The sequence below is a fragment of the Brienomyrus brachyistius genome, chromosome 5 (assembly GCF_023856365.1).
Source record: "Brienomyrus brachyistius isolate T26 chromosome 5, BBRACH_0.4, whole genome shotgun sequence".
Taxonomy (NCBI): Eukaryota; Metazoa; Chordata; class Actinopteri; order Osteoglossiformes; family Mormyridae; genus Brienomyrus; species Brienomyrus brachyistius.
The window spans coordinates 9,295,995-9,322,963 of NC_064537.1; the positions used below are offsets into that span (position 1 = coordinate 9,295,995).

The window sequence follows — 26,969 nt, forward strand, 5'->3', positions numbered from 1 at the left end:
AGGAGATATTGTATCAAAATGCAAATCACAGCTAATAAACAGTATGGAACCTTACGGATTGTCACTTAGCCCCGCTACACAGTTTCGACCATTTTGCAGGTATGTTGATGTAGCTGGACTGTTACAGTTACCGTACGTTTAACCCATTGATCGTCGTTATGCATATCATTCTAACTAATAAACACTGCTGCATTTAAATGTTTTACCCAGAAATCCTTTTTTAATCAACATTTCAGTTGTGCTGAAACATACCGCTGTGTTTAACTTAATGTCTTATTCTGTGGTGCATGTCTTGTCGCACCGCATGTGTGTCACTCGCTCTCTCGGACGCCTTTTGTCTGCACAAATTCGGATTCAGGAGAAATCATCAGACCGGACGTGTTTTCGGTTTAGTCACGTTCCCTTTCACTAGTTCACCACCAAGTCGCTTGTTTGTCTGGTATGGGTGCGATACATGTGATGTCATGTTACCGAAGATGGTAGCAGTTTCCGGTCATCCCATGTGTGATTTGGAAGGGGAGTGAAGATGACGGGGGTCAGTGAAGGCGCCCAAACAATGAACCCGTCTGAATATTAAGTGGGTGTCCATACAGTGGTAGGAGGAACATTGTGTCCCGAGACCTGGGTTATTTAGGGTTCTGCTGCAGTCTAGCAAGCAATCTGCTCTTCGCTCAGAAATTCATTACTGTCGTACAGCTGATGCCTATCAATTGAGTAATATCATCCGTGTGCTGGAGTCACTGAGTATTTGCTGAGTCGTCATGATACAGCCGGGGCCTCCTTTGACCCTGAGGCGTGTCGTAATCGCAGGGGACATGCGACACACTTGGAAACGGCGAGCTGAATTCAGCGATGGGGGTGTCTCTGTGTGTTCTGGCGTTCTCTTTGCTTTGGTTAGCCCCCGAGTCCTGGGCTCCGCTCAATGGTTCGGTCTATTCGAGTCTTCCCTCCCACACGTGTGTTTTCCCAGACCCAGAGATCAATGGTCAGTCCTCACTGCTCCATCTAGGCTCGGAACGAAAGGATGAAAGGATAGCAGGCATGAAACACACTGAACCTTAGTGCACAGAGGGGGCGTGTGTGGGTTTGCGGTGGCCTCTGGTCCAGTGGCAAGTCTGGATCACAGCGACGAGGGTTCGAAGGGTACGGCAAGAGCTGAAGGGAGCAGGGAGACTTGGGGTGGTTTTCCCATTGTGGGGGGGGTTGTAAAGTAAACCACAGGCATCACTTAAGATGAACGGTGGTAATCAAGGTCAGGATTTTTGAAGAATGTGGTGAAAATCAGGTCCAGGCATGTTGTAGATGATGAGATTGTCTTGACGCTATGAAACGGCGTATTTAACAGAAGGCATCTTTAAAAAATGTAAAAACAGATAATGGATTCATGTGCCATTTTAATAATTAGAAGCACTCTTGACCTGCTGGAGGTCATGCAAGGAAAAACATAATTATTATTATTCCCTTCTAAGTTCAGTGCGGGGGGGGCGCAGTGAAAATGTGTGCTACAGTATGGGGCAGCCACTGCCACTGCTGCAGTGACGAGGTCCTTCAGGGTGCTCACTGTTTACTCTCCACTCTGTGAGCTGATCTGCCCGATCGCTGGAAGTAAAGAGGCTTTGTGCCAGGCTAACAAGATCAAGGCTTGTTTAGAGGGCATTAGCCTGTCTGATCTGACACGATTATTTTTTTGGGGGGGTGGACTCGGCTCCCAGGTAGTTTATTGTGCTGCTGATCCTTTGCATTGTGTGTCCGTTCTCACCTTTCCTGATTGATTATTTATTTATTAGTATTATTATTTTTTATATGCACTGCTCATCCCAGCGGTTTCCGGGTGTGAGTCAGCGGATGTCAGTGCAGTGTTTTCATGCCCCTCAGCCTGTTGGGGGGTGGGGGGTGGAGACAAAAAAAAAGAAAAAAACAGGCCTGCAGGAGTCTGCCTGCCCTGGGCCGGTGCTCATGTCCGGACCACATGTTGACGTCACCGCACTTTTATGACGGTTGGGGTCTGGAAATGTCAGGCTATTTTTATAAATATATTCAACTCTCCCAAGAAACCATATAAAAATGTGGTACGCCGTTTTCTTACAGTGTGCCTGATTGGGTCGGAGAGTGGAAAGTCTGAATCCCCAGTGGGCCGTCTTTTTCTTCGAGGGCAGCCCAGTGACGTGCTTCTCCTGGCAGATGATGTTTGTCTGCAACGTGAAACCACCACTTTCGACTATATTACAGTGATTGTCACGCCGTGGGACTGGTTTTGAGTTCTCACTTGATGGCCTGACGGTGGGCAGATGCGTGCTCGGTTTTATAGAGACCCCGCTATTTGGTTAAACACTGATCGGCTCGCTTGGTACCTTGGCCGGGCCCTCAGTGGCCATGCTCACGACCTCATGCTGACAGCTGACACCTTGGCGGTCAAGGCCAGCCGTAGGAGGGCAACAATGGCGGGTTTTGTGGAGGGAGGGGGATTTTGAGAAACAAATCGTCCACTTTTCCCTTGATAAGACTTCATAGCGATAATTAGTACTTGTTACTTGGTACAGAACAGCGGGTTTTCCGTGCGGAGCGATATGCTTTGTACTGGACCGGTTTGTGCTGCTGTTGCCCTTCTTGCAGTGCAGTGACCTAGTCAGCGTTCATTGGCAGTGCAGCAGAGGCTCTCCGGGCAGCGACCGGCCTCATTACCAGAAGGTGGTTGGTTCAGGTACCAGGAAAAGTTCTTGCTGTCGTACCCTTGAGAAACTCGCCTTAACTCCGATGCTCCAGTAATGTATCCCAGCTGTGAAATATGCAAGCGAGGAAAAAAAAAAAGATTCAAAGTAGGTTGTGGGTAAGTCTGTAGATTCTGAGTAAGTTTGGAGTTGTGTATGTAGTGAGATCATGCAGAACGTGTGGCAGCAAAGTCTGAGGACCCTGATTGTGTGTCTAGTGGTCGTTAATGGGGCCTGCACATGGTTTTCTGCAGTCGTCTTTTAGCTTTTCTCTTCCTGAAGTCATACCTCCTATGCGCCCCCCCCCCCCCAAATCTTAAGCCCCTCTCTCCTACCCCCCACCCTCCCTCCCTGATTGCTGCTGACTCTGCCACATGTCGACTCTGCGCTCTGTTTACTCTTCATGTTTTTCTCTGTTAAACTTTCTTTCGTTCGGTTCCCTTCGCCGTGCTGCCTTACGTTGCGGATGCTGCAGCCGCTGCTTATGGAGTCGAGCCGCGTGCTGCACGGGTTTTTGTTTTTCCTCATTCGTTCAACGTTCCTTGGTAATTATGCATTTAAGTGTAGCTGGAGAATTTAAGGTTGCTGTTAAACGGCAAAGAAAATTCATGTATTGCTTTGTGGTGTTTGGAGGAATGTTGACCGTGTGCGTGTGCGTGTGTGTGTGTGTGTGTGTGTGTGCGTGCGTGAGTGAGCGTGTGTGTGTGAGTGAGTGTGCGTGCGTGCGTGCATGTGTGTGTGCGTGTCTGTGTCTGTGTGTGTCTGTGCGTGTGTCTGTGTGTGTCTGTGCGTGTGTGTGCGTGTGTGTGTGTGTGTGTGTGTGTGTGTGTGTGTGTGTGTGTGTGTGTGTGTGAGTGTGTGAGTGAGTGTGCGTGCGTGCATGTGTGTGTGCGTGTCTGTGTGTGTCTGTGCGTGTGTCTGTGCGTGTGTCTGTGTGTCTGTGTGTGTGTGTGTGTGTGTGTGTGTGTGTGTGTGTGTGTGCTTGCTAATGGTAGAAGGAGACCCTGGAGCTCGTTACCCCCCCCCCCCCCCCCCCCCCAAGTCATATTTAAAAGGAAAATAACAAACCGTCTCCATTTGTCCCTCCCCTCATTTTTGTGCCCCACCCCACCCTCACCCCTTTTTTGGGGGGGTTGCCCTTCCTCCCTTTATGCTGTAATGGTGTTTTGTATGTCTTCCCTTTTTCCCTACATTTTTTACACAAAATTCACTCCAGATGTTACCAAATCCCACCCCCCCACACACCTCTCATCCTGCAGCTGTTCCCACTGAGAAAAGAGCCACTAATGCAGTGGCTGAGCTGAGGAATTTGTCTTTCACGTTGCACTGATATATGATGCATTGTTGGAATTAAGCTGGAATTTGTGCAGGTAATGGAAACCTTCCCATAAGGGACATGAGAGAACTGCAAGCCGCAAGCCCTAGAATTAGCTGGTCTTTTGCCACAATTGTGCATTTGCTGTGGAAATTACTCTTAATTGTCAAGGACTTTCTCATTGTCATAGTGCTGCCATTGTACTCGATTGTAAAACTCAAAGATATCTCTTTCCTTGTAAGATAATGTGGTAGTTTTTGAATAATCTATTATTGCATTTTAGCAATCATTTAATATCTGAAATGCGTGGAGCTGTTTTCTGGGGTGTGCGCTGAACTGAGTGTTCCCTCAGGGGATAAGTGCAAAAGAAAATTGGTTCCAGATAAAATATGGACAAGTACTGCGCTGAGCCAAAGGCAGAAGATGAGAAGGCTGGGGAAAGAACCAGTGATGCTTCAGGAAATTTTTGCGATGCCATTTTTAGCCATGCCAGTGTTCTCTATCCTTTTGTTCTCACAGAACATTTCATCTATAGTAGGCTGATTGTGATTTCGTGCGAGCGCTAAGCGACAGGCAGTACTCCCATATGTGCGTATCTTTTGACTGCGTGTGCAAATTTGTGTAGACAAGAAACGTTAATAGTTCTTGCATCTTGGTTTGCTGCCATCCTCCTACCAGTGGCAAGGAGCTGAAAGTATCAAGTACGGTGGGGAGCTGTAAACCAATGCAGGATCTGTAATGGATCCCACTTACTGTCGCCATGGTACCCGGCCTGACTCCGATCCATTGATTGGCTAAAGGGAAACATGTGACGCCACACAATTCCCTGTAGTAAATGGGAAGGAAGGCTAATCATATTTACAAAGGTAAGGCAGCGAGTGGACATGCTCCACAGCACGGCAGCCTCTAGTGGGAGAGCTGAAATTTCAAAGCCCCGTGAGATTGATTCGTTTGATGAATTCGTTACTGGAGAATGATGGCATCGTAAAGTGGCACCCTCCTGCTTTGTTCCTGACCGGCCGCTAATCAAATTAAGTGCTCTGGCCGTATTTGAAAGCCGTCCCCTTGCTGTTGTTTCATGAAGTATCACAGTTTGACTGGTGTTTTAAAATTAACGTACTCTCCCCCCCCCCCACGCCATCCCCCCGGCCCGTGCCCCACCACCCACCTTTATTTCCTGTTTCTCGTCCCGCTCTCTGCCCATCGCTGACACAAAGGCTCCAACGGAGTGAGAAATAAGATGGAGAGAGAAGCGGGCAGCGAAAGAGGCTGGAGACAGAATTAATCTAATTAAATGACAATTAGGCAGAGCGTCAAATTAAGGGACACGGCAGCATGAGAGCGGCGGGGAGGGGGGCAGTGGGGGGAGGAGGGGTCCAGCGTGCACGCGTGCGTTTTGACAGCTACCCAAACGGGCTGCGGTCCACGGGACGGGGAGTCTGAATGACGCGCGGACAGGAGGCGTCGCTCTTCCCGTTTCCGGCCTGCAGACTCGAGGTGCTGAGGAGGTTTTTCCATCATATCCAAGTGACGCCCCCCCCCCCCCCCCCCCCCCCAAATACCCTAAGCTGCCAGGGCTGGGCTTCAGGCCCCTGACCCTGTACTGGAAAAGTCATTATGGGAGAATGATGGCTGTTCTTAGCCAAACGCACAGCTGGATGGCGCCCAGATCTCACTGCTTAAATTTTGTGTGAAATTCGCCCCAACTCTTCACATTTTTTGTTTCAAATGTTGTGTTTTTGGGTTCTGCCTTTGGGTAAAAGGAGATGCTATACGAATTCCTCTTTACACACGAGATGGCAGGGTTCCGAAAGACCAATAGGTTATCGGCAGCTGTTGGAGCGAGCCGGCGTTAGCGGCATGTGCTAAGCATGAGAGCCCTTCGGCTGTGTGTGTTGCTGCGTCTCTGCGTGCCGCTGCGTCTGTGCGTATAAACGGCTAGCTGAGGATACCCGGGGGGGCTGGCTAACGCGATCAGAACAGGATCTAGGAGAGCAGGCCTGCAAAAGACCTGAAAGTGGCTGAGCAATGCTGCGAATGTGTCTCTCGGGGTGACGTCGGCATGCAAAGGATGCATGGTCACATGACGTGAGCGGAGGTGGCGTTGTGGCGGGGGGGGGGTCTGCGGGTGGTCTGGCCATCATGCCCCCCCCCACAAAGTCACACATGTTTTTACAGCTGGGACAAATGTCTGTTTAAGTGAAGTTGCAGTTTCTGACAGAGCTGTACTGAGGAGTCGGCCATTTTCTGCACCACTCTCCCCCCCCCCCCCCCCCCCCCCCCCCCGATTCTGTGCAGACGCCTAATGTGGGAGGGGTGTCCATGATAACTGCATCTTCTCACATGGGGACAAAGGTCTCTCTGGTGTCCCTGGGAGCCCCTCATAGCCCTCCACGCCTGCACCTTATACCATGGGCTACCTCATGTATCACTTTGAACGTAGCCATAATATTTATACTATTTGTAATTTGCATTGTGTGGCGTTTGCATGTTCCTCCCGTGTCATTGTGGGGTTTCCTGCCGGTATTCCGGTTTCCCCCCCACAGTCAGAAGAATTGGAGGTGCCAAATTGGCAATAGGTATGAATGACTGGTGTGTGACTGACTGACTGGTGTGTGAGTGACTGACTGACTGGTGTGTGACTGACTGACTGACTGGTGTGTGACTGACTGACTGACTGGTGTGTGACTGACTGACTGACTGGTGTGTGACTGACTGACTGGTGTGTGACTGACTGACTGGTGTGTACACGGGCCCTGCGATTGGTTGGTGCTTCCTGGGTTGTTCCCTGCCTTGTGCCTGTAGCTTCTGGGATCGGCTCGGAACCCCTGCAAACCTAAATAGCGGTTGCAGAAAATGGACGGATTGATGGATGATTTTTTTTTTTCGTATTTATTTGTATATCGCTTTTCTGCGCCTGGGTAGATGCTTGTCAGCGTTCTGTTGGCTCTACCTGCACTCAGCACAATGACAATAAAGCTGAATCCAATCAAATGTAATTTAATGTCGAGTAAGCGATGCTCGTCCTGCCGAGGGGGGGGGTCACCGTTACTCCTTCACGGCAGGGGAGGTCGGCGTAGCTGCCGGCGGTCGTCCCAAATAACCCCCTTGTTTTGCTTTGATCCTCCTTATTTTCTCTCTTAACCACCACCCGCCCCCCTCCCCCCATTCGCGATTGGTATGGCTCATGTCTCGGGAAACCCTGAGTCTCCAGGGAATCTGGGAAACGGAGGTAGAGAGAAATGCTTCTCCTGAGGGGGACGGCATGACAGCTGAGGCTGTAAGCGCCGTCTGTTCGCTGAGCACCCCGGCGATCGTGTTTGTCAGCCATAATGCCTTTGATTTACATTTTTACCATCTCCTGCTTTGGCTCCTTCTGCGTGCCGCACACCTTCTTTCTTGATTAATGGCGTCTCCTGACTCTATCATCTCGTAGATGATCGGGCCCTTTTTTATAAAGTGTCCGTACGTCTGTGTATGGGCTTAAACGACTTTGCGGCGGTATGTGCCACGTTGATGCGTATCTGTGCGTGTCGCGCTCAGCCTGCTTTAATTCCGCACTTAGTCGGCGTTGATAATCCTTACATCATCCTCTATTCATCCGCTCTGCCTCCCCAATTAGGCCCTAATCCTGACAGCCCTGTTTTGTGTTTTTTTTTTTTTACCTCGCTCTCCATCTCCGTCCTGCGCCCTTCCTGAATGTCTTCCCCTGTCGCCTTGTACTCTGTGTTTTCCGTGGTGGGGGAGGGGATCAGTGCGGAGGCACGGCTTGTGTACACCCAAAAGGGGCCGAATCGGCAGCAACGCTGCGTAACTCCGCCATGCTGCCATGAGCGGCGCACGGGTGTCGACTTCCGCTCCGGTTCCTATTAAACTGGCGTCTGTAAATCTCTCCAGCCCCCATCCATGGGGTTCATAAATTTATTCGATCAGTTAATTCTTTATTTTTCTCCCCCCCATATTATGACCTTTGCATCTCGATGGGGGGGGGGGGGTCGGCAAGACAGCAACATAAATCATACACATGTCCAACAAAGCGTATTCAGTTCAGTTTATATAGTGCCTTTCACAACATGATTGCCTCAAGGCGCAATACATCATCAGTACATAAAAGAGTAACGAAAAAGATCAGCAACATAAAAGTTAAAAACGAGAACCGTGACACTTAAATGTCAAGGCCGCTCGACAGTGACGAAACCCCACAAAAAATTAACAGGGAAATAAGGAAAACCTGGACTATTGATTCAGAAAATGCTTTATTTGATCGTTTAGCCTGTGTCTGTGTGGGAGACACACTCCCTCGTTCAGTTTGGCTCCAGTGCATTCTAAATTAATATCTTTGGCAGATTAGTAATCTAAGATGTCTTAAAGGAGCCCTCTGGAGTCGTCCTTGTGACTGTAAAACTGACCGTAGGCATTTACTGCTGGATCGCACAGATGTTAAATTCAGAAACCTGCTCTTTTGTCTTTGTTCTGCGTTTCGTGGGGTTTCTGCCCTTCAGAAAATGGCTTCCAGGTTTAGTTTTCTTGTGCTTTTTGTTTGTTCCTTCATTTTGCCTTTATCTATGCAGTCTTCACAGATGAGCTTGTGCGTTAATCCTGCATTGGCTGGGCGGAGTTGGGGCTGCGCTTGTGCGACGGCACGAGCTGCCCCGTGGTGCTCGCCGGTGCTCGGCTCCTTCGGCCGCGCTGTGCTGGCGGAGGCCTCTGCATAGCGAGTCCCGAGCGTGTCCTCCTCGCTCGGAGGGGAGCCGGGAGCCGTGAGATCGCTGAATGGCTTGCAGGCCCGTTGCACACCTCGGTTCTGCCTTTCGGGCCCCTGCTGCCAAGGCGGATTAACGCCGTGGAGACGCGCGCTAATTGCCTCGAAGTTAAGCGCAGGAACATATTTGCGTTTATTTACGTTCATTTATTTGGTGCTGTGCTTTTAAAAAGGACAGCGGATCTGTGCGTGAGGTGGGTAGGCGTCGAGTCCACAGGAGCATAATAGAAGGGGGGTGGGTAAGGGGGGTTGGTGGGGGGGGGGCGGGGAGAATCGGAGGCATCGGGGACAGGACGCTGCTGTGGCTCGCAGCCAGCACTGGAGCAGAAGGCACAGAGGGGGCCGAAAGCGGGACGGCAGGAAGAGAGTGACGGAGACAGAAGGGGAGCCGGAGGTGGGCCGAGGGAGGGGGGCGGGGGGAGAGTGGCTCACGAGGGTCAGCGAGAGCGAGAGGGAGAATTTGAATGTGCGGAGGAGAGCGGAGAGGCAGAGACAGCGAGTCGGCAGGGCGGACTGCAGGACGGGCCTGGGCTCTCCCCAGAGGAGGTCTACCATGATGGGATTGTACTACCCTGCCATGCTGGCGGTGAGTGACTTCATGCGTCCTGCTTTTCATCACATTCAGCGTTTTAATTGACCTACGAAAAAGTAACGATCCCCTGATAGCATCCCGTGTGCTGCTTGCCTCGGATATCTTTATTTTAAGATGGTTTTTGGTCATTTTATTTATATTTTATTGTGGGACGGGAGGCTTTGGGCCGCCGCGTGCCAAATTTCAGTGTGCTTGACTGTCTCTGCGGTGAAGTGACGCGCTTCGGCGTGTGTAGGGAGCAGAGTCAGCCTCTCAGATAGACGACCAGATCTTTTTGAATCCGTAGCGTAAGCTTAATGGGGGGTGGGAGGTTCCGGCGCGGGGAAGGGGAGGGGGAAGCCTTGCAGCCTGATGCCGTGGGCTCGCTGTCCGTCCTGCGGTAAGACGGCGAGCCGAGCCTCTGCACCACACGGCCGGCCGAGAACGTCAGAGTCGGACATGGGATCTCTAACGGCGTCCAGCAAGGTGGGGGTTGGGGTTCGTAAATAAATTCACTGTTGTCCTCCCAGCTGTCTTTGTAATTCAGCCCGTCATTAGAGTGAAAGGGGCAGGTGCCACGCAGCAGTTGTCAGTCTCCTCCACACTCTTTCATTCCCTTTCATTCCTCCTGTTATCTCTCCATTTGTCTGTCGTTCCTCTGCCTCTCCGTCTCGCGCTGTCAGCCTGTGCGGTCGGACATGCGGGTCCTTTTTAAAACGCAGATAAATGAAATGTATATATAGATTTGTGGCTGTGACTTGGTGCCATTCTCTCTCTCTTTATGTTTGACCTCCCCCCACGCCGTCCCCCTCGGGCTCAGCAGCTGTTATCTTTATGTTTGTCTTTTAAGAGCGTGGTGGTGGTGGTGGTGGGGGGGGGGGATGCGGAGGGAGGAACTGCCGGAAAGGTGCTGAATGGAGGTGACCGGCCCCCGCAGCGTAACGCTGAGCGAAGACAAACACGGCTGTGTAAACACGCTGGCGCGCTTGCAGGTATCATGAGCCCGGCGGGGAGCTTGTTCGCGGCCCCGTTTGGCCAGTCCTGCGCTCCGCTCACGCGTAAACAGATGGCAGGCGGCGTCGCCCCACCCCACCCCGGCAGGTAAATGCGGCGAACAAAAGGCGAGCGTGCAGGCGGGGAGGTGCCCCCCCCTCCCCCGTCCAGAAGTGCCATCTACCTGCTCAGACGACACACCGGCATGCGGTGGGATCACATCATGGGCTGTGGGGACAGTGGAGAGGGACGGCGAGGCCAGGCTTTGCTCTCCCAGTTACGGTGCCGCCGTCTTGCTCTGCGTGTCGCCTCCGTTCCGGACGTGTTCGGCATGTTGGGAACCATCTGGCCGTGCGGATTGGCTGGGATTCCAAGCAGCTCTGTAGCTCTCAGGCTGCTGTTTGGCTGCGGATGATGTGATTCTCCCTGAAGTGATGTCGCCTGTGTTTTGGCTTCCGCCTCATTCACCGCCCTGGTTTGACGTTTGGCGGGATGTGCTCATCTGCCCCCCCCCAGCTCATAGCACATCAGAGAGATGCTTTGGTCTGCGTCTGTGCACCTTGGGCGGTATTTCCCAGGATTCCCGTGGAGACACCGTCTGTGGGCAAGTGGCATCCATTTTATACACACTGTCATAATGGTCCCTAGGTAAAATTGAACTGAAGCAGGTCTCCTTTAAGAAGAGGCTCCTATGTGAGGTCATGTTTTGTGTTTTTTTTTTTTTTGCAGCAAAAAGGGGTGGGGCCAAGCTTTGTGGGTGGGGCATGATAGACTTATATGGCAATAGGAGGTAGGGATATGGAGAGCCAACTGATAGGCCCTGGCCTTATTTCCGAGTGTCAGAGGCGGATGGGATGAGGGGAGAGATTCTGGTCTCGGTTTTGTGAAACACATGGTGGGTGGGGGAGGGGTGTGAAGTGGGGAAAGGGGGGGGGGAGTGGGAAGAGGGAGAGGGGGCAGGATCAAAGAGGGGGAATGTCTTTATGGTCACTAAAGGGTAGAAGGAAGCGTTTCCCAGGGGACAGGATTAGAAAGGTGATGGGGAGGGACAGACAATGGCCCCATTTTCGTGGAGGGCGCGGTATTGATCGTTTAACCGGCCAACGGGCCGTGAGCGGCGGATAACGATCGCGCCGACGCTGGCGAATAACACGTCGGTCTTGAGGGCACTAGCTGACCTGTAAGTAAGTGAACCAGTGTTTCGGATTACATGCTCTAATACGGCCGACCGCGCGCGCGCAACTGGATTAGCGCACTTAGCGGTGCGTCCTCTCTGGGCGTGTCCCTCCTCCTTTCTCTCAGCCCAGGAAAACACCACTTGTAGGGGGACGGGGGCTCTGCAGCATGTTGGTTGCAGCTGTGGACCCCCCCCTCGTCAGTCGGCAATGGGGTTTTCCCCTGCAGGCGCGTGATTGCCGGCTGTGCGCCGTCCTTCGAGCTGCGACTGGCATCCCCGCGGTTCGGGGCTCTCCGCCCGTGGTTACTCCTCCGCCCGTGGTTACTCCTCCGCCCGTGGTTACTCCTCTGCACGTGCCCGCCTCTCGCGCATCGCGCCGCCTGAACCCGCTATGTCCCTTAATATGCGCCGTCGCTCTGCGGGGGGTTTATTTCTCATTGTGTGTCTTGGCAGCGTCATGCCAGCTGCACCATATCAATCGTAGCGAGAGAGAAGCCTCCATGACTGCGCCCGTTTAGAGGAGCGAGGCGACGGCAGTTTGGGACCCGGACCTGACTGATACGCCGGATATTTTGAAAAATCCCATGTAGTTTTTGCAGCTCGTGCTGTCGGCCTTCGTGCTCCTGTTACACCAGCGGTACAGCAGCCGTGAGGACTGGCACCAGGTTCGATTACCCTGTCCCTGTCGTCCTGAGAGTACTTTACTTAAATTGCAAGACATCGGGTACGATTTCACAGCTCTGTGCGGCTGCCTTTGCCCAGGGACATGTCATCTACGTGAGTAACGGTAATGAGCTGTTACATCTTCCCGGTAAGGCTTCCTCCTCTCCTGCTTGTGATCAGTCATTAATCTTACCTTTTGTTGTTGTTCATCTGCCATACCGACCCTTATTCGTCTTCCTCTGAACCTGCCTCAGCAAAATACTACCATCTAGGGAAGTAATACCCTTCCTCAGTGGGTCAGGAATGCATGTTTGATAAACCGCAGTGTCTGCACCCCCCCCCCCTTACAGCACCCATGTTGCTATGAGTCAGCAGGGCAGCGGACAGCTCCCCCCCCCCCCCCACCTGCCCCCCCCCTACGGAGGCATAATCTAAGCACACAGGATGCGAGGCGTGCTTGCAGGTGTGTGCTGAGATAATGTATGGTGTGTGGGGGGCGTGTGCGGACCTACCGTGAGGCGTGTGTGGGGGGCGTGTGCGGAGCTACCGTGAGGCGTGTGTGGGGGTGTGTGCGGTACCGTGAGGCGTGTGTGGGGGGCGTGTGCGGACCTACCGTGAGGCGTGTGTGGGGGTGTGTGCGGTACCGTGAGACGTGTGTGGGGGTGTGTGCGGTACCGTGAGACGTGTGTGGTACCGATCTTAAGGGGTCTGTTTCCTATCATGCTCTTGCCACCCCCCCACCAAACTAAACCTCGTTTGGCTGTGCACTAGACAGTACGCTGGGGTGTTTACGCACTTAGTGGTGCACTGGCAGTCCGAGCCGCCCTCTCGATTAGTGTCAGGACACATGGATCAGTGTTTCAGAGCCTCAATAATAGATGCCGTCTTCGTGAATAATTCACGCACGACCGATTGAACTCTGCTTGCTGTCGCCAAGATGTGGGGGTCTGGGGGGGGGGGGGACTTTGACTTGCCCGTTTCTCTCCAGGTGGCATCCGGCCCCATGTGGGAGGGTTTCCTGTGTCCACTGCTCTCTCCCGGCAGCCGGCTGACGAGTACTCCTCTCCACTCTGCCTCTTTCAGGGCTCCCAAGATGCAACGGGAGGTCAGGAGGGACTGGTAGCTCCGCCCTTCTCAGCCTTCCCGCCCCCACCGCCTCCCCCGCCCCCTCAGAACGGCCTGGGATTGGAGTTCGGCGGTGGCCTCTTCGGCGCCGGGGGACAGAGGCCAGTGGAGGGTGGAACTGGAGTTGCTGGTTCCACTGGCACCAATAACGGCTTGAGCGCTGTGGTGAGTGACCTCTGCCTCTGGCCATGTGTTTGTCTTCAATAATCACCCATGGCGGGTCGAAGGGGTGGGCATGGTCACCCGAAGCCCAGATAATAAAAAGGAACTATGGATTCTTTTGTGTTCCTAGTGGAACCATGGAAGGGACGCAGTAGAAAGCTTCCCAGTGAAAACTTGATTGACATAGATATCTTCTGCTTTTAATTTTAATTTGTTGGTTCGTTTCTGAAGGTACGCTCATGAAGTTAATGTTTGCACGGCAATAAGTGTGCGCAGTGAAATGTCTCTTTTAGGGTTTCACCTTCTCTTTTACAGTTTTATTTGTCTGTTAATGATCATAAACTTTAACATGTAACCTAGGTTTACATGTACAATATAGTGACTTGCATGGCGTTAACTCTAAATACCTGTCGGAATGTGCAGTGGAATGAATGTACTGTTAACAGCCTTTATTTCTGGATTAGCAGTTGTACTGCAGACACTTATGTGAGCTCCTCAGACAAGTTGGTTGCTTATTCTGTTTTCCGTTCCTTCCCTCCCCCACAAATATAACTTTTCTGCTGGCACTGCTGAGAACCAGCCCAGTGATCATGTCCCTCCCTGCTGTGTTGTGCGCTGCAGACTGATGGCACCGGCCAGATCGAGGCAGGCAGTCAGTGTGGAGTGCGGCCTGGGGGCGGGGCAGTGGGAGGAGCCTGTGTGGGCGAGGGCTCGGAAGCTAAAGGCTCCCCCAAGCGCCTCCACGTCTCGAACATCCCGTTCCGCTTCCGGGACCCCGACCTCAGGCAGATGTTCGGGGTGAGAGCCGGCACTCGCCCTCCCCCCGTAGCTGTCATTGCTGGGGCATCCCAGAGGGTGGGGGACTTGGAACAGATGTAGCCCAGCTGTCATCTTTTTCTTTTTTTTTAAGGGGGGAGGTTAAAAAATGGAAGCTGTTGGCAAAGATATTCTTTACAAATGAGCATTTATCAGTACTGATATCTGCAGTAAGTTGATCAATGATGAGCGATTAACCAAGATACATTGTTACAATATGTAACTAACGTTGTATTTCTTCCAACAAGTAAGTTATAAAAGGAATTCTCTGTTTTAACAAAAGTCTCTTTTTTTTTAGCAATTTGGAAAAATCCTCGATGTGGAAATCATCTTTAACGAGAGAGGATCCAAGGTAAGTGAGCCGCTGTCGGCTGGTGATGCGTACGGCACAGCGCCCCCCCATCGCACGCTCGGCAGCAGCCCCAAGACCTTGGCGCTTGTCTGCGGTTTATCGGAGCTGCGAGGACGGCTTCATGATGCGATGGGCAGCGTGCTGAGTCAGCACATCTGCATGGTGGTTTTTTTTTTTTCCCCAATGAAGGTGTCTACATATCGCATTGTGTGTGGTCTGTAGTGGTGTGTGTGTGTGGTCCTCCTAAAATGGCACCAACAAATTAATAGACTGAATAAAACCACGATGGCCACTAGAAATGCTGGACAGAGAGGATGCCTGCATGCTCAAGCGCAGCCTATAGGGGGCCTCAGTGTTACTTTGAAAATGTCGCTTTGAATAGTGAGCTAAAGGCAGCTGGGAACATAGGTGCTGCTAGAGGTTTTGGGCTTCATAGCATATCGGGCCCCCAGACCAGACCAGTCCATTTATGTTCCAGATCTATTAGGACCCCTTTCATTCGCCCCCCCCCCCCGGGTGCAGACTGTACCTCCTGCCACGATGCCCCTCCCTCCCTCCGAATACTGTCATAATAATTATCCTCGTGCCCTGCTCTCCCCTTTAACCCAGCACCTAAATTCCCTTCCTGCCCCTCCTCCCCCAGGGGTTTGGCTTCGTGACATTCGAGTCCAGTGCCGATGCGGAGAAGGCCCGTGAAAAGCTGCATGGGACGCTGGTGGAGGGTCGCAAGATCGAGGTAATTTCCCCGAACGTCTCCACAGTCTCTCTCACTCTGTTTACCAGTTTTAACTCTGATGTAATGCTGGAATCGGTACATGTGATCCGTATACCGCTCTTCTATTTTGTCCGAGCGTGTTGGTCCTGCTTAAGTGTGGGAATGGCACCAGAGCATGCTGGGATGGACACCCCCCCCCTCCACCACCACTATCACCACCACCACCCTCCCGAATTTAATTTATGGATAACAGCATCGGATACTAAGCATGCTAGGAAGTGTGTCAATGTCGAGGGCATGGCTGAATTGAACAGAGGGAAATCTTCGGCGTGTCAGTGTTGAAAAACTGACGGGAATTGGCATGCGGCAGGAAATGCGATGTGCATGCTTTACTGGAGTCCATCCTTTACTGTGCAATTCAACAGACTCCCTCCCCACCTTAATCTCTCTGGTATCTGCTGTCACTCCTGAGCTGGAGGTGTTGTGGTTCACGGGTCCTTAGTGCAATAAAGGGTCTGTTATCTTCCCCCTCTGCTGCAGTGAAGCATGTTTTAATGCTCTTATAGACACACTGTGGTTTGTCTGCCTCTGGCTATTACTGCTACAGTCCTGCCACAGAAATGGCAAGTGTGCATGGGGTTTACCAGCATTGTTAGGCTGTTTTATTGGTATTTTTCAGTCTTGTTATATTGGCATGGGTCTGGTTTTCCTTTCTCTCTCTTTTTTTCTGTCCGTTTTATTTCCGTACTGTTTTTAAGTATCCTCTCTCGTTCACTGGGTCCTGACCCGTCCAGCTCTGCCGGAATTGCGCTCTCTATCGATTCATGGGGTCGAACAGACGAGGTGCGAGGGGCCGTCCTCTCGGCCCGCCGGCCGAATTGCGGGGAACGTTCCAGATTGCGGTCATTTGCGCGGAGGAAAGACGTCAAAGCCTTTTCTTCCCCTCCACCAGTAGCTGCTTTATTGTCAGCATTGTTAGTCGCTGCTATGGTCCGAGGGGAATACCCACAATCCCCAGGATTCTTTTTTTTTTTGCTTTTGTGGGTCTTGTAAAAGCGTCTTTTATGAAATCCAGGAGATCGATAGAAACACAAACGCGGCATATTTATCAACCTGCTTTTTTTCAGGGAATATTGCGTATTTTACCCGCACTGTGTCACACTGTACAGTGTTAGGAGGGCATGAGTGAAAGGTTGCCATAGCTGTGCCCTCACTGCGTGGATTAATACACCTTATCTGCAGCGTGCCTATTTAGTTAAGTTAATCGAATTTATATATTATAGGGCTACATTTTTCCGACATTCAAGTTGAAGTTTTTCCTCTATTTTTGCCATCTGCAGAATTGCATCTCAAGTCCTGCCTCCCTGACCTAATTTTGAAAAATTTCGGCTTATGAAATAGATTCAGTGCACACTTTTGTCGGAAGTGCAAACTTTTTTTTTTCCACCAGTGTGACTCCGCGGATTTCCATGGCAACAGCTCCCGTGCGCAGGAAATCCCGCGATCTGCGACGCATCGAGTGGAAACGCAGACACCGACAGCTCAGTTGTCAGGCTTCGCTCCGCATGTTTAGGTGACCGTCTGCATGTAGGGGGTGATCTCCATATCTTGGGGAAATGTCAGGACACGGTTGACCTAAACTACCTCAGGGGAAAAAAACGTCAAGAGTTTGAATTCCTTGTTCCAATCTTGTCCTAACGTGACTGTTCTAGTCCTTTTCAATTGGATGAAATCTGAAATAAGGCTTTCAACTGAGTCATTCTTACACCTCTTTCTGTATCATGTATGCATGGGAAGCTCACTATCTTACAGGTGGCTGTTAAGTTGTTTTGTTTGGTTGGGATGCATGTGCTGGGATTTAACTTGAGTCGACGTGGGAGACTTTGCAGGGTTGGCCCTTATAGATGGATAGACGCCCCCTGCTCTTCATCTTTCTGACCATGCTGTGTGTCCCTGACTGGTTGCTTATGCATTGCATGGCACTGTGGCAGTGTTGTTGTATTTTTATTTGGGGGGGTCCAATAATGTTTGACCCCGCTGCCTTCACTACACTCCGCTCTGTTTCGCTATTCCCCCCCCCCCCGATTTCTGCATCTTCTGTGTCCTCCTGAAATAGCTGGCAGGGGGTTTATATATATATCTGTTAGTTGAGTATTGTTTCTTCATGTGTTAGACGCAGTGATGAGGGGATGTGCTGGTGCGTGCCCCCGCTGTCTTTCTGAACATGCATGGACTCTGGGTTTTGTACAGATTGCCCTCTGTAGCCAGTGACCCGTTGTGTTCCATTTAAGCTCGATTGCTCGTCTGTCCGCTGAAAACTCCGCGCTTTGAAGAAATCCCCACATCTCTTACGCTTTCAAACGGAACTGATAAAATGTACCAATGTAAGTGGACGAATCTGTTTTGTGAGCTCTCTTTTTAAGTGTCTGTGTAAGTGCCCCCCCCCCCAATCCCATCTGTTGGCGTGCTGTGTGTGTCGACCCCTTCTGCTTGGCTGCCATCACCCTCTTTGGTACATGTTTGTTGGGATGGGATCAAACCTTCGCACCATTTTATTTCGGTTTTTAATTTTTGTTTGTGGTTTGTGTTTCATTTTCTACAGCAGAAATGTCTCGTTCGCATATCGGCACGTCGCCGCTGCATGTCGTTCAGACCCGATAGCAGCGCAGAATAAACACGCCACCTCACTATGATTACACGTGGTTCTGCTTGGCTAATTATGAACAATTTTATTTTGGGTGGTAATGGGGGCTCTCTTACCTTTAAACTACTGTCATTCATGATTCATAAATAAAAACACGATCACGCCTAATTTTTTGACAGTGTTCGCCCAAACCGAAATTGCGAATCCACGTATTTCAACAGTAAACGAATCACGTCAGCATCGTTTCGCATGGCGCTCTCTTACGGCCGGAGCCAGAGCCGTTCCTCTGGTTATGGTTGGCCGCTGAAATGGTGACTCTTTCTTTCGACTTGGCTCTTACATGCATGGTTTTTGCAAGCTGGTTTGACTGCATGCGCATACAAGGGACGAAGACCAAAAGCGCGACAGTGATCTCAAACCCTTTATCTTTGCTTCTATGCGATTTCCATGGGCTTTCCCTGCCGTATGGACAGTATTGTCCCCGTCTCCTGTTACATGGTCCACCTTCATGCCCTGTTAGTGTCCCCTGGAACTTCCTGTACCTTTCCTGTTGGCTGTCTCCTTTTGTTCCTGTCATTACCTGTATTTCACTGCACTGAATAAGATCAACATAATATAGACAAATTCGCGATTTATTGATTCAAATTTAAGTAATGAATTAACTTTACGGATGGATGTTGCCACCTGGTGTTGCCAAGGGGCATTGCATTTTAATAGTGATGGCGTTTTGCATGCAGTTTATTCAATGTGTAGACAAGTATTTTTAAATTACATTTGTAGAATTCTTTGATGTAAAATAACATGGGAACCTTTATTTTGCAAAAATGTTTCCGTATTTATTAACTGGTTGTAAGGCCAAAGATAGTTTTGATTAACACATTAACATTCGGTCTAGGACTACTACCATACAAGGTACAATAGTGGTATAATAGTGTTATTAATAGTATTTTTTGTTATATATTTAAGGCACTTTTAGTCTCTAACTCTTTTAATACAAGCTATATATGAGTTACTGTCTTATAATTTTCTAATTAAATAATTAATATTATGCTAATGTAACCTTGCAGTGTAATTACGTAAAACTGTACAGACTGTGTTGTACTCTTGAAGACTTGGCCTCACACCTTCTATGATTAATGAATCTATCATATCTCTGTCAGGTTTTATAATATCTGTCCCAAGTGACCAACCTTAAAACTGGTGAAAAATTTCTCCCCTCATCACGTTATAGATTTTTTAAAATTAATAATATTTCTCTCCCCTGTCTTCTGCTCTCTCTTTCTTTGTAAGCTACCAGAGTTGATGTGATAAACCCTCCCTGTCTGGTTGTTGTGTGTGTGTGTGTGTGTGTGTGTGTGTGTCTGTCTGTCTGTCGGTTGTCGGTCCACGTGCTGCCCCCGTGTCTTTCCTGTCTGTTATGTTCCGCGTGTGTGATGTGAGTCGACAGGCTAAGCTGGCCACATCCCTCTCCCAGTCTCTGTTTCTGCCCTCTTTCCTCTCGTTTGTTTCTCTCTTCTTTCCCCTGTGTTCTTCTCATTCCTAGGCAGTTTGGACCGAATGCAACGTGTCCAGCTCGGGTACCAGTTCCAAGATCCCAACCTTTTTTCCGAAAATTGATTTTAATTTAAAAATTTGCAATTTTCCTCGTCTCCATTCCTGTTTTCTGTGGTAGTAGTTCTACTTATTTGTTTAGATGTTTGTTTTTACTATTTTGTGTTATTTTTTTTTTTCTGTTTCCCTGACGACGTCTGTGTGTGTTGTTGTCAGTTTCCACGGTAACCGCTCACGTGTCCTCTGGCCGTTTCCTCAGCATGGGTAAGTTGTGTATCCATGGCGCCATCACTGCCTGACCCTCCCACTTGCCTAAAAATGTAGCAAAATGCATTAAAAGAGAAATTTCATCTTGATAAAAACAGTTCGCAGTAGTTAGCGGTAGATGACTGTTGCAATGTTTGATCGGCAGTATTGAGAGCTTTAAATGACTAAAACCTCGACTGTCTTACTTTACAGTGCCTGTAGGTAACTTTACCAGAGTGTCTTATTAATAAAAACGGCGGCCCACAGAATAGGGCTGCATTCTCTATGTCCCAAGGAGTCACTCTGCATTGTACGCTGGAGTACAGGGTCCTCATGACCTGTGTGCACGCATTTGGCAGAACGGAAGGTGCTTGAAACATGGCTGGGTGCGATTACTGACACCTCAAGCGCTCACATGGCACCTTTTAGGGTCTCGTAAATGTGGGGAAATCGTGGGATGGTTAACAGGTCTAAAAATCACGGCCTGTAAGATGGACCAGGGACATCGTAAAGGGAATGGAAAGGTGAGCTCAGAAAATGTACAAATCCGCGGGCTTTGCTCTCCAAATTGACCAAACCGCAAACCCCGAGATGGGGTTGTTGCTCCTGGTCTCTCTCCCTCAGCGAGCGAAGGCTTTGACCTTGATTGAGTTGAGAGGGTGGCTCCGTGGAACCCACCCCATGACATTTACCACCCCCCTCCCCCCCCTCATGAAGATGTTTAATATCAGGCTATTATTTAGTCAAATAATCTGTCTGCTTAAATCACAAAATGATTCGTTCCATAAACGATCATTGTTTGAAATTCGGGGACATGACTTAATTTAAATACAGAGGTCTGTTTATTGGAGGGGGGGAGGTTGAATAAATCCAAATTAAATATTGTGGATGCACCTCCTCCCACCCCCCAACCGCCTCTGGTTATAACTTTTTTCTTACCAAATGGGAGACAGTTTGGAGGAAACTTAATTACTACTTTTTCTGATTTCTCTTCTTGTATTTGTTTTTAATTATTAGGCAGGACACAAACCGTTCTTTGTTTGGAAGCTTCCTTATATCCCTCTTTTGTCCTGTTTGTGCCTCATGGTTTGGTTTTGGTTGGGACATGAATAGTTTGTCTCGTTATTGGTGGCTGCCATTGTTTTCTTCCGGTCGCATTTATTTTGGGTTGCCTCTTTCTCTCCATCTTCCCTCTCTTTTCGGTGCTTTGAAATGCCTTTCATCCGAGAGCCATTACTAATCTGAATAAACCTTTTTTTTTGGTGTGCACCTTAAGAGAGCCCTGATCTGTTCGGTGCTTGCTTGTCTGAATGAAAACACGTCCTCCATTTAATTTCCGTGCCTGGTGTGGAGAATGTGGGCCTTGTCAGTCTATCCCCTGCATCCGCACCACACACACACACACACACACACACACTTGCGCATTTTGCGCACCCTGTTCCTTTCTGTGTATTTTCGACTTCTCACCTTGCTGCACCTGCTGCTTGCTGATTGGCTGATCTCCGGCCCGTTACTCTCGCTCAGCTATGTGATGTGCCTGTTTGCATTATTTGCTGATGATGGGTTTTTTTTGGTATGCTAAACAGATGGGTCTCCCCTTCTCTCTCCCCGTGTCCCAACCCCCCTTACAGGCAGCAGCTGGTTGTTTTTATATGATCTCTACTGCTCTGTCCAGAACTTTTCATAGGTTGTTTTAACCTGTGAATGACTGGTTATGTTTGAAGGGTATTTTCCTTCCTTTGTGCCTACCTCCCGCATGCCTGGTTTCTAACAGGAACTGCTCTGTGCATCTATGCCTTTTATGACTCTGCGTTTGTGTTATTTTGGTGCCTGTGGTGATTACGCTTTTGTATGAAAAGATGTGAACGAATGAAAGATCGGATTTATTTTATGCAATGTAATGCCACACCTGATCTGGCTTCGGCACATTTTAATTCAGTAACTCGCTCTGAAATGCAGTTTAATTTTTTTGTTGTTGTTGCTGTATTATTACAAAAGAGGAAGAGGTCACGTGCAGTCAGATTTGGCTGACTACCCACATCTTACCGAACTTTTGTCCTGCTTACCTGCTTGGCAAGAGAAACCTCAGTCAGATGTTTCTTTTCCCCAGTAAGCAGAACGAGGTCTTTCCATTTCAATGACCTTCCTCGTTAATGTCTCCCGGTTATCGAAACCCTCTCCAAGTGGTGTCTTGACGTGGTACATTTAGGATGGAAAGAGAGGCCTAGATACCTGTGTGTGTCTGGAGGGCAAACTGCTGTATCTTTATTCCTGACCCCCCCCCCCCCCCAAGCCAAATTTAATGATTAAGACATCATTCAGAATCTTCACCCCTCTGTCTGAGGTCATCACCACTGTGTTCCACGCCTGACCACCCCAGCCCAGTAGGTGGCGATATGTGAAATGGGCAGCTGGCCGGCCACAGCCCCCCCCCGACCGCATGCTATTGTCTTTGCAGACCAAACACGTTTGCTTTCTCTTCATGACCGCATGCATGTACATGACATAGCGATGTTGTTAAAAGGGGCCTCATAAGGCAGTAGAGGCTATTGCCGGGATTAACTCCGGCGTTTGTATTTGTCTGTTTGACGTTGGTTTCTGGTTTGTCGTGGGGTCGTTTCCTAGGCCCTCGGCTTGTCTTTTAATGTGCCTGATGCTCTGTGGTGATTGGCTGGATGTCTGGAGTCTTTCCCTCTTTACCTCCATGTTCATCCCCTCATCTCTCGCTCCTCTCTCTCCGTCTCCCTCTCCCCCAGGTGAATAACGCCACTGCCAGGGTGATGACCAATAAGAAGCTAGTCAGCCCGTACACCAACGGGGAGGGGCTAGGCTCGCTGCCATATGGTAAACGCCGGTCTCGTGGCTGATGCGGAATGGGCGGGGCTTTATCTCCAGGGTCTTGAGAGAGAGAGTGTGGGGGAACCCCCCCGCTGTTAATTACACACCTCTCCTGAAGGCCTGTCTCACCGGTTCCCCTCTGCCTTTCCGTCTCTCAGCAGGCTGGAAGCTGAGCCCAGTGGTGGGGGCCGTCTATGGGCCCGAGCTCTACGCGGGTGAGCTGCCGCCTCCGTCTCTCCTCGTTTATTTCCTTACCCCCCCCACCCCACAAAGTTGGCTTGTTAAACTTGGAGCAGTTGTCATGTAGCCTAGCAAGGGTGAAAATTCCGAAATGCAAATATGCTTTGAACAATGGGCCTTTTCCGGGGTGATGCACTCACAGCGGTTGCACGGCACATATTTGCCCCCCCAGATAACTTACATTTATTTCTAGAGCGATTATTGTTTGCCCTGTTCACTGACTTTGACATTTGTTTTGTACTTCTGTACTTCGTATACTTTGCTGCTGCGTGGAATCAATGAATTTATTATTATTCTTGTTGCGGTCGTCGTCTTATTGATCTTAGTAGCCTTAGGTCGTATCTGTTCATTCACCCCTCCAGTACCCGGGTTCCCGTACCCCGCTACCACGGCAGCTGCCTTCCGCGGCGCTCACCTGAGGGGTCGGGGTCGCCCCGTGTACGGTGCCGTCCGCGCTGCCGTCCCCCAGCCCGCCATCCCCGCGTATCCAGGGTGAGTGTCTGTGTCGCCGGGGGGTGGGGAAGCCTGCCGTGCTCTGGAGGACCCCGTACCACTTCCATGCTCGACGAGGCCAGCGACGGCTCCGCACTGTCATTTCCTTGGCGATGCTGATATTGCTTACTGCGAATGCGGGCCCTTTGGGGCCATCTGTCACTGGCTGGGGTCCGGCCAGTGCTGGGTAGTGGGAGATGCCCCAGGGCATTATGGGAGTTGCAGGGTGTCGTGCTTATGGAAGTTGTATCTGTTTGTGCATGCTGCATGTGTGTGAAATAACACGCTCTCTCTCTCTCTCTCTCTCTCTCTCTCTCTCTCTCGCTCTAACCCTTCCCCCTTTCTCCCTCCCCACCTCACTGCTGTCTTCTTTGTGCCACATTTTCCCCGCTTCTCTCTCTTTGCTGCTGACTTTTATTCTTTCTCCTCATCCTCCCTTCTGCTTCTTCATCTTAATGGCATTTAAAAAAAATCTCTTCTGTCTGTGCCCATCCATTACGGCTTCTCATTTGTCCTCTCTCTCTCTCCCCCTCCTCTGCGCCTCCTTTCCCATCTGCGCCTGTGCCCCCCCCCCCCCCCCCCCCGCTCTCTCAGTGTGGTGTATCAGGATGGGTTTTATGGAGCCGCAGAACTATATGTAAGTAAAGTCTCGCTCACCCCCCACCCCCCCGCGGTCACACTCTCCCTCTCTGCGTCACGGTGTTCTGTGTGTGTGCGTGTGCATAAACTGCATAGAGCTGCATACTTGTGAATGATATAGCATATTTACAGGGTTTTATCTCAATATTACTACATGGCGTGTGAATTTTTAGAATTTGTGTCTATAGAAATGACCCAATGTCTAGATATGTCTATTTTTATTGCTTGTAATGGGATTTTACGCCTTTCACTGTAGTTTCGACTAATATGAAAATAAATTTGCTTTTAAGATGCTTTAGATTCATATGAATTTTATCCTCGAATATGTAGTGATTCGTCTAGATGTTTAAGTGACATTGTGAGTGTTACACTCCCTCATGCAGGCAGTAGGCCGGACAGTGCACCCTGCAGCCCACACGCCCATATCGGATCTATACATTCATAACTGAGCCGCTCTATGCGTGTCTATTTGTGTGTGTGCGTGTGTTTGTGTGTGTGTGTGTGCGTGTCCAGGTTGACAATAGCTGTTTCTGTTTTCTCTGTAGAATAGTGTTTCAGGACACTGTCATTAGTGCCAGATTGCCTCAGGTAGGGTCGGTATAAAATCCAGTATGCATTTATTACCGTCGATTTATTGTTTTGATATTGATCATTTAAATTGTGATGGCATTTCTGTACTAACTCACTGGAATCTGACACTGGCGGAATTGGGGAAGGGGTTATGCTGTCATCACCATCCCCATCATTTTCATCTTCATCATTTTATAATAAAAAACACACTAGCGCAGTAACTTTTAAACTAAGGTCTTATCACAGGTAATATAAATGGATAGGAACTGTACTTTAAGGTATATGAATTTCATCTGGGAAATTTTACATTAGGATTAAAAGTCTTGTAGTCTGACAGCCTGTCCCTCTGTCTTGCTCGTAAGAACATATCAAACTGTGTTTTTTTTTTACGCAACAGTAAGTGCATGGCTTGCGGCAGTTTGCGTCAATTGCATTTCTGGCGTACACCCCATAATCAGTGCTGACAGATATCTGCAAACGCTCTGTGAACTTTTGGGTTTGTTACTGAGAAATAGCTGGAAAAGCTGTAATCAGTAAAAGTCAGGGGTGGGGGGGGGGGGGGGCTATGAAATTGGCTTTCAGTCCCATTTATTCTGGTGAATAAATGTTCAGTATTTTGTAGGAAGAGTGTGGGGGTCGACCCCATACGGAATCTGTTGGTAGAGTTTTGTTTCATTGCGTCTCTCTGGCCCAGGGCGGTTCAGCTGGGCACGTTAACCTGCCTGCCCGGGCAAGAGTGGGGCATGTTTTAGCGGGACTCGCAGGCCCAGCTGCACTGCGTTTGTCACATTAGGGTGGGACTCGCTGACCCAGCTGCACTGCGTTTGTCGCATTAGGGTGGGACTCGCAGGCCCAGCTGCACTGCGTTTGTCGCATTAGGGTGGGACTCGCAGGCCCAGCTGCACTGCGTTTGTCGCATTAGGGTGGGACTCGCAGGCCCAGCTGCACTGCGTTTGTCGCATTAGGGTGGGACTCGCTGACCCAGCTGCACTGCGTTTGTCGCGTTAGGGTGGGACTCGCAGGCCCAGCTGCACTGCGTTTGTTGCGTTAGGGTGGGACTCGCAGGCCCAGCTGCACTGCGTTTGTCGCGTTAGGGTGGGACTCGCAGGCCCAGCTGTACTGCGCCTGTTGCGTTAGGGCGGGACCCGCAGGCCCAGTTACACTGCATTTGTCGTGTTAGGGTGGGACTCTCAGGCTCATTTGAACTGCGTTTGTCGCATTAGAGTGGAACTCACAGGCCCAGCTGCACTGCATCTGTCTCATTAGGGTGGGATTCGCAAGTCCAGCAGCACTGCGCCTGCTACATTAGGGCAGGACTCACAGGCCCAGCTGTACTGCATCTGTCCCATTAAGGCAACATCTGATGCACTAAGACAGGACTCACAGGCCCAGCTGCACTACGTCTCTTGCATTAGGGCTGTCAGGACCCCACCAGCACAGTTAGGACCTCATCCCTAACCCCTTCCCAATATCTCGCTCTATTGGTTCGCTTCACCTGTGGCATGCTGAAATGAAATCAATGTGAGCATGCTGACACCCGTACCCCACCCTTCTACCCCATCCCCTCCCCCCAATTTTACCCTCTTTCCTCCTGTTCTCATCTCTCTCTCCCTGCCCTTTATTCTGCTACCTTTACCTCTCTATACCCGAATCCTCATTTCCTTTTGGTTTCTCCAAAATTTCCTCCTCCTCTTCCTCCCCTATTCTACCCACTTTTCATCTTTTGGACACCCCCCCCCCCCCCCCACAGGCATATGGAGGAATGCTGGGAGTCGTAGTTAATTAGGGTAGAATGCAGTGGTGTGTTTGATTGGGATTGCCTTTCTCTCTCTCTATTTTTTTTTCTTAATTTGGGATGCATGCTGTCTTTCTGTTGTGGCCACGTTTCTGTTCGTCCATCTCTGTCTGTCTCTGTCCGATCGTCTTTTGGCACAGAAAAATGTCCTGTTTAATTTATGCATTCGGGAAGATAACACTGGGGGTAATTTACACCATTGGCTTTATTTATTCATCGTCCTGTGTGTCATGGGGGGCTTCTGCCGTGAAATAGCCCTGTTACATTCTCCTTATGTCGTGTCTCTCGTCAGCGTCTCTGTCCCCCTGTCATTTATTCCCCTCTTTTTGTTGTTTACCTCTTGCTTCGCTTGGTCTCATGACATCTTTCCTCTTGCTGCTTTAGCGCCAGTCCTGAAGAGCCGCGGGCCGGACGGCGGGTTCTGTCCGCAGGCTCTCACACGCGGTTCTTTATCGCACAGCTGCATTTATAAATGAATGAAGTACCGCGGCTCTCCGGGACTGGTGCTAAGGAGCCCGATGTTGCGTGCTAAGCGTCGTCTCCCCCCCCCAGTAAAGCTGGCCCACCATACTGAGCTTTCCGCTCTCGTTCTGGC

At 50.1% G+C, this 26,969-nt stretch overlaps 1 protein-coding gene across 6 annotated transcripts in view; it reads left to right on the top strand.

The window, feature by feature from the left end:
- The window catches only part of rbfox2 (RNA binding fox-1 homolog 2), a 29,724-nt gene that overhangs the window by 1,842 nt on the left and 913 nt on the right, over positions 1–26,969 (top strand). The window contains exons 2-10 of one of the 6 annotated variants that reach the window (XR_007398124.1): positions 13,273–13,479; positions 14,098–14,274; positions 14,591–14,644; positions 15,288–15,380; positions 22,557–22,644; positions 22,797–22,853; positions 23,241–23,370; positions 23,965–24,007; positions 24,555–24,597. Coding sequence is in view for 4 of the 6 variants with exons in the window: in XM_049014617.1 (XP_048870574.1) it covers positions 9,339–9,371; positions 13,273–13,479; positions 14,098–14,274; positions 14,591–14,644; positions 15,288–15,380; positions 22,557–22,644; positions 22,797–22,853; positions 23,241–23,370; positions 23,965–24,007 (882 nt within the window). In the remaining 2 variants the exon portion in view is untranslated. Of the gene's footprint in view, positions 1–9,070; positions 9,372–13,272; positions 13,480–14,097; positions 14,275–14,590; positions 14,645–15,287; positions 15,381–16,809; positions 17,645–22,556; positions 22,645–22,796; positions 22,854–23,240; positions 23,371–23,964; positions 24,008–24,554; positions 26,964–26,969 lie in introns of those variants that run through there. The other 5 variants (XM_049014616.1, XM_049014617.1, XM_049014615.1 and 2 more) reach the window with 5 other exon arrangements.